Source organism: Prunus persica, chromosome G7 (assembly GCF_000346465.2).
Source record: "Prunus persica cultivar Lovell chromosome G7, Prunus_persica_NCBIv2, whole genome shotgun sequence".
Classification (NCBI taxonomy): Eukaryota; Viridiplantae; Streptophyta; class Magnoliopsida; order Rosales; family Rosaceae; genus Prunus; species Prunus persica.
In genome coordinates this window covers 682831-697315 of record NC_034015.1, presented here as the reverse complement: position 1 = coordinate 697315, position 14485 = coordinate 682831, and the positions used below count along the sequence as shown (strand labels likewise).

Here is a 14485-nt window from a genome sequence, read left to right as displayed (position 1 = left end):
AGCCATCAGTTATCATAACTCTCCCCAAGAGAGACACAATCTAGTGTCACTACTGTCGCTGCTGTCGAGACAAAGAGAACACCAATCACCTAGAACACTGCAAAAACAATCAAACAAAACAAATAGACAAACAAATCTAGATTATCTAGGGAGGGGAAGGGGAGAAGAAGAGGGGATAAGAGGAAGGGAAAAGATGGGAGAAAAAGATGGCGAGATGAGGAGAGGAAGGGGAAGATGGGCGGAGGAGCAGTGGCCACCTCCCCCTTAGCTTCCTTGCGGTTGGTTGTCGGCAAGGAGAAAAGGGCCCAGAGTGCGGCTAGGGTTTTTATTTTTTTATTTTTTATACATTGAACCATTAAACAACCATCGTAGATGCTCTAAGATAGTATGCTATAAAATGAATTTACAAGTAAATATAGATAGAGTTGGAGTAATTTTCAAAAAAAATGAACCGTTTCTTCACCAATGCATGTTTTTCTCTTCACAAAATATGTAAAAAGTTACTCTTTTTTCTACAATCATAAAAAATTACTTGAATATGAACACGTGGGTCACATTTGGTGTATATGATTGGATAATTCCTCATTGGGATGAAATGTGAGATTTGTACCAAATATAAATATTTATTCACATCCATATTATACTTAATTTTATTTTAATCACGTTTATTCTTTTAATGATTTCCTTTTCAACAATATGCATGCATACATACAAATGTGACATATTTAAGATCCGTTTGGTAACGTTTTTGTACAACGCCACCTCATGCCACAAGAAGTCAAACCCCACCATGTCACATTATTCCCTGAACCCACCCACTACCTTTCCATTCCATCGTACTAACTCCATTTACCCAACCCACCCCAAAATCCACGACAATCCCATTAAACTGACTGCGCCATCACCTAATCGGCACTTAACTGAAATGGTTTGAAATTCTCATACATTTAAAACCGATGGATTGATTTGAAGGGTTGTTGATCTCATACCCTCATTCCCTGTCTCCCACAAAGACGAATAACATGTATCCTATGGACCATCCAATTTTCACTCAATGCATCTCAACCATCAGATTTAATTTAACGACTGAAAACGAATCCTCATTCACGGACTTGAGTTGAGTACATAAATGAATATGAAATATCCAGTGACTGGGATTGAATTGCGTTGGACTACATTAAACTGAAAATGATAACATTAATCCAAATGATGTGTTTCATACTACACATGAGTCATTTTATAGTGACGACTCTTAGGTGAGATCATATCTCTTAACTGTTAAATCATAGTAACCAATTTGATCCAATGGCTAATCAACTTGATCCAACAGTTAAGAGATAGGACATCACCTAAAGGTCATAAATAAAGCCCTCACTATAGAATTCTTTTACTACTGCTACACATAATTAAGGTGTTGGATTAATATGCTATTACATGGCTTAATAGGGTTAGATATAATCCAATCCAACTTAATCACAACCCTTTGGTAGAATTCATAATTCCACTACATTTGGCATTAATGAGATTAAACATAATCCAATTCAGGTTTTTTTAAGCCATCAAACATTAGAATTATGAATCATATCCAATTACATAATCCAACTCATCAACAGCACAAGTTTATTAGGATCAAACTTGAAAAGTTATATCAATCAATAGATTAGATATGAATGGTTGAGATGTACAACGCATGTTGGGAGGTAAGATGCATGTCAGCTGTTCATATACAAACTTTAATAACTTGAGATCTTGTTGTATCTTCTTAAGTGTTAATATCAAATACGAAAGAATAAGATGCGCAATGTCCAGTGGGCGAGTGTAGGCATCAGATCCGTTTCAAAAGCATGTGATCAGTGGTTTTGAATAATATTTTTTCTTACAAACCTGTTAGAGAATCATGCACATATCGTTAATGGTGAGAGAGAGAGAGAGAGAGAGAGAGAGAGAGAGTTGTGTTAATAATCTTACATTCCTCTTGTATAAACTAAGAATCTTTACGTCAGATGACAAGTAATTTACAAAAACAAAGCCATTCTCAAATTTACATTGCTGGTTTCCTTTCCCCAAAGAAAAAAATACTCTACTCAAACAAGGACAACAGCTTCAGCTATCATCACTACCAGTAAAGAGATATATATATATATATATGAGAGAGAGAGAGAGAGAGATAATAACTACCTGCCTCAAGAACATCACAGCAGCTGATTATACACTATCAGTTGGAGATTTCTACCCTCAATTTTTCTTGTACAGGATTTTAAGTTCTGCGTTTAAGATGACGATGACGATCTAGCTGATGATTCACCCAGAGAGACAGAAGTCAGTGAAGAAGCCCAAACCCTGGCATTCTTTGCACCCTTGTGGAAGTTTTGGGTCTTGCATAGTCTCAGCTTGTTCCAAATCCTCCTAACATCAACCATGTGGAGGATACGCCCCATAATTTGACTTGTCTCCCCAAATATTCCCAAGTTAAAATGGGGAACATATAGAACCCAGAAAGCTTGGAGGCAGGCCAATACCCTATGAAATATATACAGGAGTGCCCTCAAACAGAGGAACAAAATAGCAAAAACTAAATAGGGTTCGCTCCTTGATATCTCTCTTAGTGACATATTACTCATTGACTGGATTATGGACTTTTCACTACTTTTTAAAATGACGGATTGGTTGCCATCAAAATATTGAACTGGTTCAAGTCCTGAAAGACAAAATTAAATGGCAAGGATGTATATGGTCAAGTCCACAAGATAACTGCTTCATAATTTGTGCAAAACAGATGAAAAGCAAAAGGCAACCTATTGGGCATTCCCCCACATGCATATAATATTCTTCAGTTTAGGAGACTTTTACCTGTGATTGTTTGGTAAAATCGTACAAGCGAGTATAAATCTTTCAGGCCATGATATCGCACCCTTGATGTCTGATTGACTATTAAAATCGAAGGCAAGCTATGGATTCCATATCTTGAGAAAACACTACAGTACAAACACATCAAAGGAAGGTGAGCATGCGTGATGATAGTGGTACTTCAAAGAATAGATAATTATATAACTTTGCGTATCCCATAAATATCTAAGTAAATGCGTCCCCCTTTGATGAAAGCATCCAAGGGTGGAATGCAATTTTATTTAGTAATACTAATAATAGATAATAAAAACTGAACAAATTGCCCCATGGCCATATAAAACTATGCAATTTTACTTGAATTAACAAATCTATAGCATCCTCATTGGCAACTTTAGATCATGCAATGGAAAATATTAAAAACGCACAGAAATATATATATTTTTTAACAACAAACATAATACAGAGCAAATATACTTTTTTTTTTGTCAAATCAATCTTTGGCCTACTATATGTATCTAGCCAGGCTCCAGTATTTGTACCACAGATCCAAAACCAAAAGGAATCTTACATAGAAAAAAGATAAAGGACAGAAGCAGGTCAATTTAAAGCTTCGCACCTTGGCAATGCTGAAGATTGCTCAATTGCCAAATGTTCTACTTGAGGGAACATGAAGCTGAGCATTCCAAATGTAGGATACATACTGCATGAAAATGGGCACCATGAAGCATAAAAGAGCACCGCAGTATAACCAGTCCTCTGTTTCGTTGCCAAAGCTCTCTCAAGGAAGTTTCCATCCACCTGAAGAAGATAAGAAAATAAATAACATTCACAATACTCCATTTTTAACTGACAGAAAGTAGGTCATGCAATTGTTGTATTCTTTAAAAAAAGTTTCATACTACCATCAACTGATTATTGAGTTAAAAGAACAATTATAATGGAAGCTAAGGAAAAGATGAGAAAAAAGATACTAAAAATAAAGGGAAAATTGCGTTAATGGTCGATATTTGGGAAATCACTAGATTCTAACTATATATTTGAATTTTAATAACCATATTTTTCTGGCAAGAAAGTTTAAACTGTGAGATGACACAAAAGCAATCAAACAGACATTCCAGTTGACTTTATTATACACTCCACTCTATACACTTGGACTCAAACCACAAACGCCATGACTTCCAAAGGATCAAACTCCATTTGTGCACCAGGTAAATGAACATTGATTTGAAACATTATAAGAGTCAAAACTTTCACATATAATTATTAGAAAAATATGGCAAAGAAAAAGGTCGCTGTCCTTTTTCTTTTCTTTACAGAATAAAAAAAAATTAAGGCAAAAAAATAAACAAAAAAATGCATAAAATAATCAACTAGCTATTGGTCTAGCGGGAAAAAAAATTGAGGCTCTAAATACAAGGAAAAACAAGAACATTTTTAAATTAATATAAATTGGAAGCCCATTTTGATAAAATAAATGTGAGCAACAAACAAACTATAAACAAAGGCAGAATATCACTTCAATAAACATTATAGGCTGAGGTTAATCATCACCATTTGCCAGCAATTCTTGTGTGCCACGTCAACCCACCTTCACAATCGTCAACACCTCATATCCTCATTTTAAAAATCATTTATAATCACTGCATTTATCTTCATTATAATTATTGCACCCATCACTACAATGTGCCACAAAGGCAATTTTCATCAGCATTAGTGTTTGCCTCCTATTCTGCAGTGGGTATTTAGGATCTAACAATACTCAACAAATGAGTAGTGTTTAAAAGCCATTTCCACTTCATTCTTTCTCCCTTACACTTAAAACTCTAAAACCTCACCTGTAACCAACCCCTAAATTTAACCCTTCACAAGAAGCAAATCCCATTGCATCTGGAAACAATAATAAAAAACTAAAACTAAAAGCTAAAAGGTAGAATCCCATAGCCATCTTGACTACCCTGCTTTTATTGTCTTCCACAATAAAATTTCGTCTATTCTAAAGAAAAAGTAGAATCCCATAAAGCTGGATCCTGTCAAAGAAGCTCGTGTGTGGGAGTGTGTCAATTTCTCTCTCTCTCCGTATGCAGACAAAAAGACACACTATGAACTAACTCCAAATTCTGCAGCGTACTCCTTTCATTCCAATAAAGAACATATTGAAAAGAATATCTGCAATAGCTGAGATGCTTCCTAGGAGAATAGTCGTTCTGACCATAGTTCTGGTAACTATGGAGATCTAGCTTTTGTGCCTATAATTTAATCTCTTTCTTCCATTGATATTCATGCACTGCAGTGACCAGGTGTCCATAACCAACCCTATTTCTACATATCACCACTGCATTACTCTACTTTGACTCCTGAAAAGCCTTTCTATAACAAACCTCTAACCTTAACACTCTAAATCCTTAAGACACCTTATTCTGGACAATCATGCAGCAGTTTTCTGGCTCCTGCTACATCATTCAAGATTTAATCACTTGTAAGCCCTCTTCAACTACCAACTCCTAATCAAGTTTTAGATCTTCTATATCCTAATCTCTTTCATTGTTCCTAAACGTTTCAGCAATAATAAAAACTGTAATGAGGATATTAGTAGATACCGTTAAATAGCATCTTTATTTAATTCAGGACAGTCAATGATTGACAGCCTACTACTTCACAACCTCTCAATGGACTATATAAATGGCTCAATTTAGTGCCAAAATCAAAGAGAAGTGTGCTACAAAGGCATGGAAAATGTACTAAACCCACTGTAAGAGAATGGACTACTCAAGTAACTTATGATCACAAAGTTATTGAGAGATTGTAGAGAAAAAAAAAAGTATTTAATTTCCATAAACAACTTAACAATGACTAAAGAGTTTATTCCATCATTTAAATCAAATGAAATAAGCTATCCAATTTACTTCTTTCTTTTTTTTAACAAAGTAGAAGAAAAAAAAAAAACTGTTCTTTCCATAAAAATATTAACACTAAGAATTGGACCCAAAAAAAAGAATTCATGTTAACTACGAAAATGAGTACAAAACATATTCCAAATCTTCATCTCACATCTCAACCCAGCTGATTTTTTGGTCATCAAGCTTGAGGAGGCTAGAAAGGACATGTCTATAGTATACTATGTTTTCAAATCAATTTGTACCATGATGATTACAAAGATGGACAATGAAGCAGTGTGCATTTGGTAGAAAAATTGAATTGACAAGCTAGTCAACCCATACTATAGACATGTCCTTTCTAGCCTCTTCAAGCTTGATGACCAGAAAAAAAGCTTGGTTGAGATGGGAGATGAAGATTTGGATGATGTTTTGTACTCATTTCCTTAGTTAACAGGAATGCTTCTTTTGTCCAATTCTTTAGTGTTATTAATAGTAATGCTCGTATTATGAAGTAAAATTATTCAAGGCAGCTAAACATCGATGTAAGCACAAAAACGAATACCTTAAATCATACAAATTTTTACTTCATACAATGTTCTTCAGTGGATAACATAGTAACTAACACTAGACACCCCATTGAGTGATTAACCAGAAGTCCTATGTAATGCTTGACCTAGGACTTTGGCAGAGTTATACAACAAGGGTTCAAGACATATTCGTAGGTTCACATGAATAAAATCAAACTCGAAGAGTAAAAGAAAAATGAACAAATCAAGGCCCTTGTCCTTGACCATGCCTCAAACGAACTAATTAAAATGAATAAAATCATACTGAAAGAGTAAAGGGAAGGTTTACCTAAAACAACCACATTCCAGAACACAGCTATCTCAAATTCCAATCTTTCTTCTATTCTGTAATTAGCCAATTGATAACAAATAGGGAAACTTATAGAATTGCAACTGTTATTCTTTCAAAACTTTTATCTTTTCTGTTTTGTTAATCATCTGCCATCATCATTCTAACAGAGACAAAAATGTTATCCAAAAGGCAACCAATACCTCACATTCTAATATTTCAATTTTTGCACCATACAAACTCTACCACCCCGCATGACATACCAGCTACCCTTTTGCAATTAAAACCTCAGAAACTGATATACCCAGAATCCAGAATCACCCATTTTGATTAATTTAAACACAATCCAACAAAACAAAAATCAAGCATCACCAATACACAAATTCGCACCCAATAAAGACAAAATATTTTCAATAAGCAACACAGTCAACAAAAGAATCAGTCAATTCAGATAACAAATAAACGAATAGGTAAGCAGGTATGTGATAAATCGAAGGGTAACACGTACCTTGAGGGGTGGGTAGGGGGAGATCGAGATATGGGATTGAGATTGAAGACTATAACGGAAAAATTCCGATTCGTGGGGGCAGAGAGCGGAGGACGAAGCCAATAGCGAAGCCAAGGTAGTGATATACAAGAATATTAAAGATTTATCCATAGATGAACAATACCCAATCGAATCGAAGAAGGGGAAGATGAACCAGAAAAAAGGTCGGAGAAGAGAATACACAGGTGCAAGAAGGGTAAAATAGGAACAAAAGAAAACAGAAAAACCGAAAGGCTAAATATTTTTTTTCTTCTCAGAATCAAAATGTTGAATATAGAATGGCAAAAGGCTTTGTTTTTGTGTTTTTTTTGTTCAAAACGCTAGGGCAAAAGGCTATTGTTGGATATTTTTGTTTGTGCGCGTGGGAGTGTGATCTAGATGTTCTTTAACAAGGAGTTGGTAGGGAGGTGAGAAGTAGCTCTCTCGGCCGCCGCCTCGTGTGTGAATGAAAATGGATGTTTTATGACCAAAAATAATGGGAAGTGATTTTCGCATTTTTCATTTACATTCTCTTTTTTTAAAAAATAATTTTTACTATAACAAAAAAAGAAATATAAGTAGACAAAAGAAGAGCGAAAAAATCAGTCTCGAAAATAATAATAATATTTGGATGTTCAAAAATTGAGAATACACAATCAAAATAAACTAATTATAGTAATTACATTCACATGAAAATTACAATGTGTTTGGATGAGGAAAATTAAAAGTAGAATTAAAAGTTGGGATTTATGACCTCCAAATTCCATATTTTTTCCCACACAGAATTTCTAAATTTCTATGTTTTTTTTTATCGAAACACGGGAATTGGTTCATGTTAATTTAAAAATTCTGACTTTTATCAAAATCCCAAATTTATTTCCCTCATCCAAACGCACTATTACTAAACCAAATACATGAATTGTTATATCCATGCCCTCTTTTAGCTACCTAATCAGCAATCATGTTAGATTTTCTATAAACAGGGTTGATAGTCACAGAACTGAAATTCCCATGAAGTCGTCAGATATCTTTTGCAAGTGATCGTAAGCTCCATGGTATATTGACTTGCCTAGTGATTATATGTATCAGTGTCTTAGAATCCCCCTCAATTTCTACCTATGAAATCCTTAATCTTGTTGCCAAAATTAGTGCTTGTTTAAAAGCAAAGGCTTCATCTTGTAAAGCTGATGTATAACCCAATGGACATGATCTGGATGAGCTTGTGCATTTCTGATGACAAAGCCTGCAGCTAAGTTTCCAATTGATAAAACAGAGCAATCAAAATTAATTTTATAGCTACCATTGTTAGGAGGGCTCCATCCATAAGATTAAATATGAGTAGCATGCCAGTTGTTAAGGTCCAAAAAATCTCAAGGAATGTCTATGCATATTTTAGGGTCAATGCATTATCGTGTTATAAAAGAAGCCTAATCAAGGTATGCGGAGGCCCATCAAATTCGGCTACAAAGTTCCTAAACAAGCTTTGATATTCCTGCCATGCCAAGCGAGAGTACAATTTGGCATGTGGGGAGGTCAAAATACGGGTTTACCAATTTCACATGCAAACCTATAAAGTTTAACAATATCACATACCCGAGCTCACCTAACCCACTGCTTTGTGAAGCATTATCTAACACAACCCCAAGCCACTGCAATACAATGTAGCCCAAGCATAAGCATGCAAATAACATGTCATGCCTAGTGCCTTCCTTTAGTGCCAACCCACCCGACAAGTTTAAGTGGGCCCAAGCCATGTAAATGCATAGAGCTTGCTGAGCGGATTGTTGATATGGATGGGTACGAAGGTCCAAAGGCCCACGGAAATTAATGGATAATGGAGACTTTGTGCTGCTTGGGAGCACCGAAGTCCAAGCCCATTCCTTTAGTTCTCCTACATGGGTAAGCAAATGGGATGTTCTTCAAGCACTCCCTATTACTCACTGGAAACAAGTTGTCTCTAACACTCTTTTTTACCCATAAGAAATCATCAGTTTCTAGTACCTAGCTTCACATGCTGGAAAATAGCATGCCCTAATGCTCCCTTTTAACCATTAGAAATAGGTTGGTTCTAGCACTTCCCTTTACCTATTGAAAATAAGGGAAAACCTTCACCCTCTATAAATTGGTATTCATGTGGCTTAGGCAAACGAGGACCATTCTTCAACCATCAAGCCTCATCCTTTGGCTGTTGTAAGCATCCCAACAAGCATCAACCCCATTCTTCAATCGTCACACCTCCTTTCTTTGTTACAAGCACCCCATCCATAACCTCCTCTCCTTGAAGCCAGTATTCCATGTAAGGTACAAACACAAACATAACCCCAAGCCTTTACTTCATCCTCTTACCTCTAGAACTCATAAACATCTCTAAGAATCATACTCATAAACATCATAGCCTTCACATTCTCAAGCTATGCATTCCATCACCATAGTTGTTTGTGCAAATTTCTCACTTGAGAATATTCACCTGTAGATTCTTCACCTTTTGAGCTCCATTCTCTCCCTTCTTCTATTCCTGTAAAACAAATAGGATTAAAAGACCACAATCGAGGTGTTGGCCTAAGACCCTCTAATGCCTAAAGATAGTTCAATGGATCTTTAAGAAAAGATGCAACAATAGCTAAAAAAGGCACGAAGCTTTCTCTCACGAGGAGAGCTAGGTGGCTGGAGTTGTGTGTTAAGGCACTTAGCTATGTGGGAGAGACGAGAGTGGAGAAGGCCGGCAGCTAGGGTGGTCATCGACTAAGGGAGAGAAAGAGAGAGAGAGAGCTTTTAGGGGGTTTTAGGGCTAGGTTTTTTATTTACTTTATGTGTTGAATGTAGCCATGTATTTATAGGGTTCTAGCCATCTAGGGTTTTTCAAAGAATATCTTCCTATTTAGAAAGAAGGTACTCTTTCCCCAAAATATAGAGATTGAGTCAAATAGGGATTTTGATTAGGATCAAATCCCTAATTGATGATAATATCTCTAAAATAAAGATAATATCCCTATTTTTTGTATCAATAAATTGGCCAAATAAATGGGCTCAATTATTGACTTAGGAGATATTCTTCTTGTCCACGTGGCACCTTGTGATTGGAAGCCGGAATATTTGCTCCCACACTAGGCAAAGCAAAATTAACCACCAAAATCTCATAAAACCCTTCTTCCCAAGCTCAAGTATAGTCAACACCAAGGGAAATACATGAATTCTCATTTGCCAAACTTGTGGATATTTAACTCCCACACCTCATGTCTCTCATGCCAAGCCCTTTTTTAATTTTGTCTCAAGAATTGAATCTCATTCCAACTCAAGGAGCTAATGAGGAGTCCAAACAAAGAACTCCCTAAAATCCACCATCTTTCGAAATGTTTTTAGGCCACGTAAATGTATGGGACTTGTTGAGCGGGTTGTGCTTTGGATGGGTACAAAGGTCCAAAAGGCCCATGGAAATTATTGGATCATGGAGACTTTGGGCTGCTTGGTAGCATCAAAGTCCAAGCCCATTCTTTTAGTTCTCCCATATGGGTAAGCAAATGAGATGTTCTTCAAGCACACCCATCTGTGTTTACTTAACTTACTTTATTGGTGTAACTATTTACTAAGCACACTTGCTCATGCCTCATTTGTTTTACATTTGTAAATCTAGTGCTTTATCTTGTCCTTATTTTGAGATGTTAGTATGAAATTACATGTAGGATGACTAAGAATGCCTAGAGGGAGGGAGGGAGGGGGGGGGGGGGGGGGGGGGGGATGAATAGGCTAATTTAAAATTATAATTAATAAACAAAAATAAATTTTTGTAGCAGGATTGATATGGCTTATCAATCCTAAAACATGCAGAGAATTATTTTACGTTGTAAAACCCCACCTCTGGGGAAAATTCACAGGACTTTTTAGTCTAACACAAATCCACTATAGAACTATGATTACAGGAAGTATTCACATACTTATCCTAGACACATTTTAAATAATGTTTACCGACTTCTCCATAACTCAACTTCTGTCAAGGAATGATCTTTCGACACTCATTATGTTGAACTCAATACTGGTCACGATTGCTTCAAGCTTGTCGAAGGAAAACCGCCACCACAGTTTTGGTGCCTTCAACCGTATGAGTCACCGAACAATGCAAATGCATGCAATATGAATGATTAAAGTGCTTGATAAATCACCAAGTAAACATGGAACACTTGATGATTTATCTCATATGTATGCACAACAGCTTTCTTAAGAATATGCTTAACAAAATATGGGAAAGTTGTGTGTGCAAAAGAGATACACACAATATTTTATACAGAACCCATTCTCCTCTTTGCAACAAAAGTGCACACAGCCATGTATCAATATCTTGCCATTGATTAGATTTGATACACCTAGACTCCTAATTGATTTCGTCAGTTTATGACTCACTCCAACTAATTATTTATAGAGGGAAACAATCTTAATTAATGAGACAAATTGGCTACTAATTAAAACATGTTCTCCAAGTCAAAGATGATGAAAACATAATATTTTAATTTAAAATCAAAATAAGGTCCAACTAGGAAAGAATCTCAAGAAGAAAAATTAGTGTATGGTGACAAAAAAACTTTAGTAATTAGTATATGATACATTACCTATTTTTGTTTTGGATATGGTGGATGAGTTTTAAATTTTATTTTGTTAAAAGCCAATGGCCCTATCCATGTTCTCTTTAAGCTTGTTTAATTTATATTTGAAATAACATTTTTACCATTTGTATTTTATATGTGAGGCAGATCACGCCTCAATTTTGGATTCATCCCAATGGAGAGCACGAGGTCGCAACCACCACCAACAACGACCATGGCTAAGAAGGTCACTGCAAAGCGCCAGAGAAAGACCTTTTCCTAGGGAGAAGCAATCGATGACGGAGAAGGCATTTTCTGGCGGAGAAGTAATTGATGACGACCATGGCTCGTCTTGGCATCACGAATGGCCGCGGAGAAGGCGTTCTCCGGTCCATGGAGAAGCAATTGGAGAATCGATGCCGGCGGATTCGCAAAGCTTAAAGGCTCTTCCTGTCATTTCGGTGACTCGGCCTAATAGATCTTCGTCTCCTGCAGTAATTCAGAACCTATGTTAATTATTGTGCTGTTTTTTAGGTTATGCGATTGAATTACTTGGAAACGGGTTTTTCTTGAGATTTGTTTGTTTAATTTCATAACCATGCCAGTTTCTTGTCCGTGGAGCTACCCAGAGAGAATAGCAGTTGTGGGGGACCTTAGCTTGACTTACAACACAACTACCACAATTGGTCACTTGACTAGTAACGATCCTGATCTTGTTCTATTGATTGGTGATGTTACTTATGCAAACCTATACCTCACAAATGGAATTGGTTTTGACTGCTATTCTTGCTTATTTCCACACTCTCCGATACACGAGACCTATCAGCCTCGATGGGATTACAGGGGAAGGTAAAATATAAGTATCTTTGTCTCCACCACATGCAATGACTTCCATAAAGTATGACTAATGGAACTTGTTTTCTTATGTTGCCAACTTGCCATTGCAGGGTAATTTGTGTAGGTTTATGGATAATTTAATTTCTAAAGTTCCAATAATGGTGATAGAAGGGAACCGTGAAATAGAAGAACAGGTTGAAAATAAGACATTTGTGGCTTATAGTTCTCGGGGGGGATTTACTTTATTATGCTTGGAGCCTACATTGACTTTACAAGATCGGGTAATAAGAGTCTGCATAACTGTTTAGCTCATGCTTTGCCTAAATATTTATTTCCTCTCCCACCCAAACAGTGATTACTTAACATGTTTTTGGCTAATTATAGGGAAACAATACAAGTGGCTGGAGCAAGATTTGGCTAATGTGGACAGATCCACAACTTCATGGCTGGTAGCTACTTGGCATCCACCCTAGTATAGTACTTTTGAGGCCCATTACAGAGAGGCAGAATGTATGAGGTTGGAAATGGAAGAGTTTCTCTACTCTTATGGAGTTGATATAGTGTTCAATGGACATGTAAGTAATGATAACCGATGATTAGGATAGTCTCTGATATTAGGTAATATGTTTCTTTCTAATAGTCAGAAACTATATGAAGAAGTGGAAATGAGCCCTTTGATTAGGGTTTTCTTGTATGCCAGAGAGTGATAGAGACAACTGCATTTTAATTTTTTTAATTTTGAGGAAACAAAGTATAACGTGAAGTCAATTGATATTGGATTCCAGTGCAGCTAAAACATGCAAGAATTATTTTACATGCTATCAGAAGCAAATAATTGCTGATGGCTTACATGATGAAGTGGAACTCTGCCATTTCTTTTTGGTATCTTGAGCTAATGATATTATCTTGAACCTAGTTTCACCACAGTAGCAATTGGATTTTTGCTCTTTCCTTGGCCTTCAACCTCACCAATTTGAAGAGTAGATGCTACTCATATGAGGAATTGGGTGGGCAAGTGAAAAGTAGAACTACCCTAGTAGGGAACTCAAAATTGGACTTTTAGAAATTGCATTGCAGTTTTCATTTAATTACAATTGGATTTTTGCTCTTTCTTTGGTCTTCAACCTCACAAATTTGAAGAGTAGAGGCTACCCAGATGAGGAATTTAGTGGGCAAGAGAAGGGTAGAACTACCCAAGAGCAAGGGAACTCAAAATTGGACTTTTGAAAACTGCATTGCAATTTTCATTTAATTACAATTAGATTTTTGCTCTTTCCTTGGCCTTCAACCTCACCAATTTGAAGAGTAGAGGCCACCATATGAGGGATTTGGTGGGCAAGAGAAGAGTAGAACTACCCAAGAGCAAGGGAACTCAAAATTGAACTTTGGAAAATTGCATTGCAGTTTTCATTTAATTACAATTGAATTTTTGGTCTTTTCTTGACCTTCAACCTCACCAATTTGAAGAGTAGAGGCTACCCAGATGAGGAATTGGGTGGGCAAAAGAAGAGTATAATTACCCAAGAGCAAGGGAACTCAAAATTGGACTTTTGAAAACTGCAATTTTGTATTGCAGTTTCCTTTTATGCATTGCAGTTTCTGCTTCTACATTGTAGTTTCCGTTTCTGCATCTCAGTTTCCATTTTAGTACTTTCATCTTGGTTCCTCTATTTGCTTCAATAAAATTAATTTTTGTAGCTGTTCTCGTTTTCGTTTTTGTTTTTCTTTTAACTTAATTGATATTTACATTGTATTTTTGTTGCAGTTTCTGTTTTTATTTGCAATTTGTGTGTGAACATGTGTTGAAATGATTGTTTTTTATTAAAAAAAAAACTGTTGATTGTTTATATAAATATTGTATAATTGAATAAATATTCCAAAATCAAGTTTAGTGTAGTGGTTTGTAAGTGAGCCTTCCTCCTTTGAGGGTTAAGGTTCAAGTCCCTTCAAGTGCCCGAGTTCAAAGATCA

General features: G+C 36.1%; 1 protein-coding gene and 1 long non-coding RNA gene across 2 annotated transcripts; one reads left to right on the top strand and one right to left on the bottom strand.

The window, feature by feature from the left end:
• Nucleotides 1951-7606, bottom strand: LOC18769368 (5'-adenylylsulfate reductase-like 5). The gene is made up of 4 exons (XM_007202330.2): nt 7087-7606; nt 3464-3645; nt 2851-2975; nt 1951-2698 (listed from the first exon to the last, which is right to left on the bottom strand). The coding sequence occupies exons 1-4, from the start codon at nt 7234-7236 to the stop codon at nt 2271-2273; spliced, it is 885 nt and encodes a 294-aa protein (XP_007202392.1). The 5' UTR covers nt 7237-7606; the 3' UTR covers nt 1951-2270.
• On the top strand, nt 11848-13301 carry LOC109950145. The gene is made up of 3 exons (XR_002272445.1): nt 11848-12527; nt 12626-12796; nt 12900-13301. It is a non-coding gene; the product is annotated as an uncharacterized LOC109950145 (long non-coding RNA).

Bases quoted from the DNA above. Each gene is read 5' to 3' on its own strand.
- LOC18769368 (XM_007202330.2), bottom strand. From the start codon at position 7,236: ATGGATAAATCTTTAATATTCTTGTATATCACTACCTTGGCTTCGCTA. The intron at 2,976-3,463 runs GTGCGAAGCTTT...TTTGTACTGTAG, and splicing joins CAATCTTCAGCATTGCCAAG to TGTTTTCTCAAGATATGGAA. The intron at 2,699-2,850 runs GTAAAAGTCTCC...TTTGTCTTTCAG, and splicing joins ATTTTACCAAACAATCACAG to GACTTGAACCAGTTCAATAT.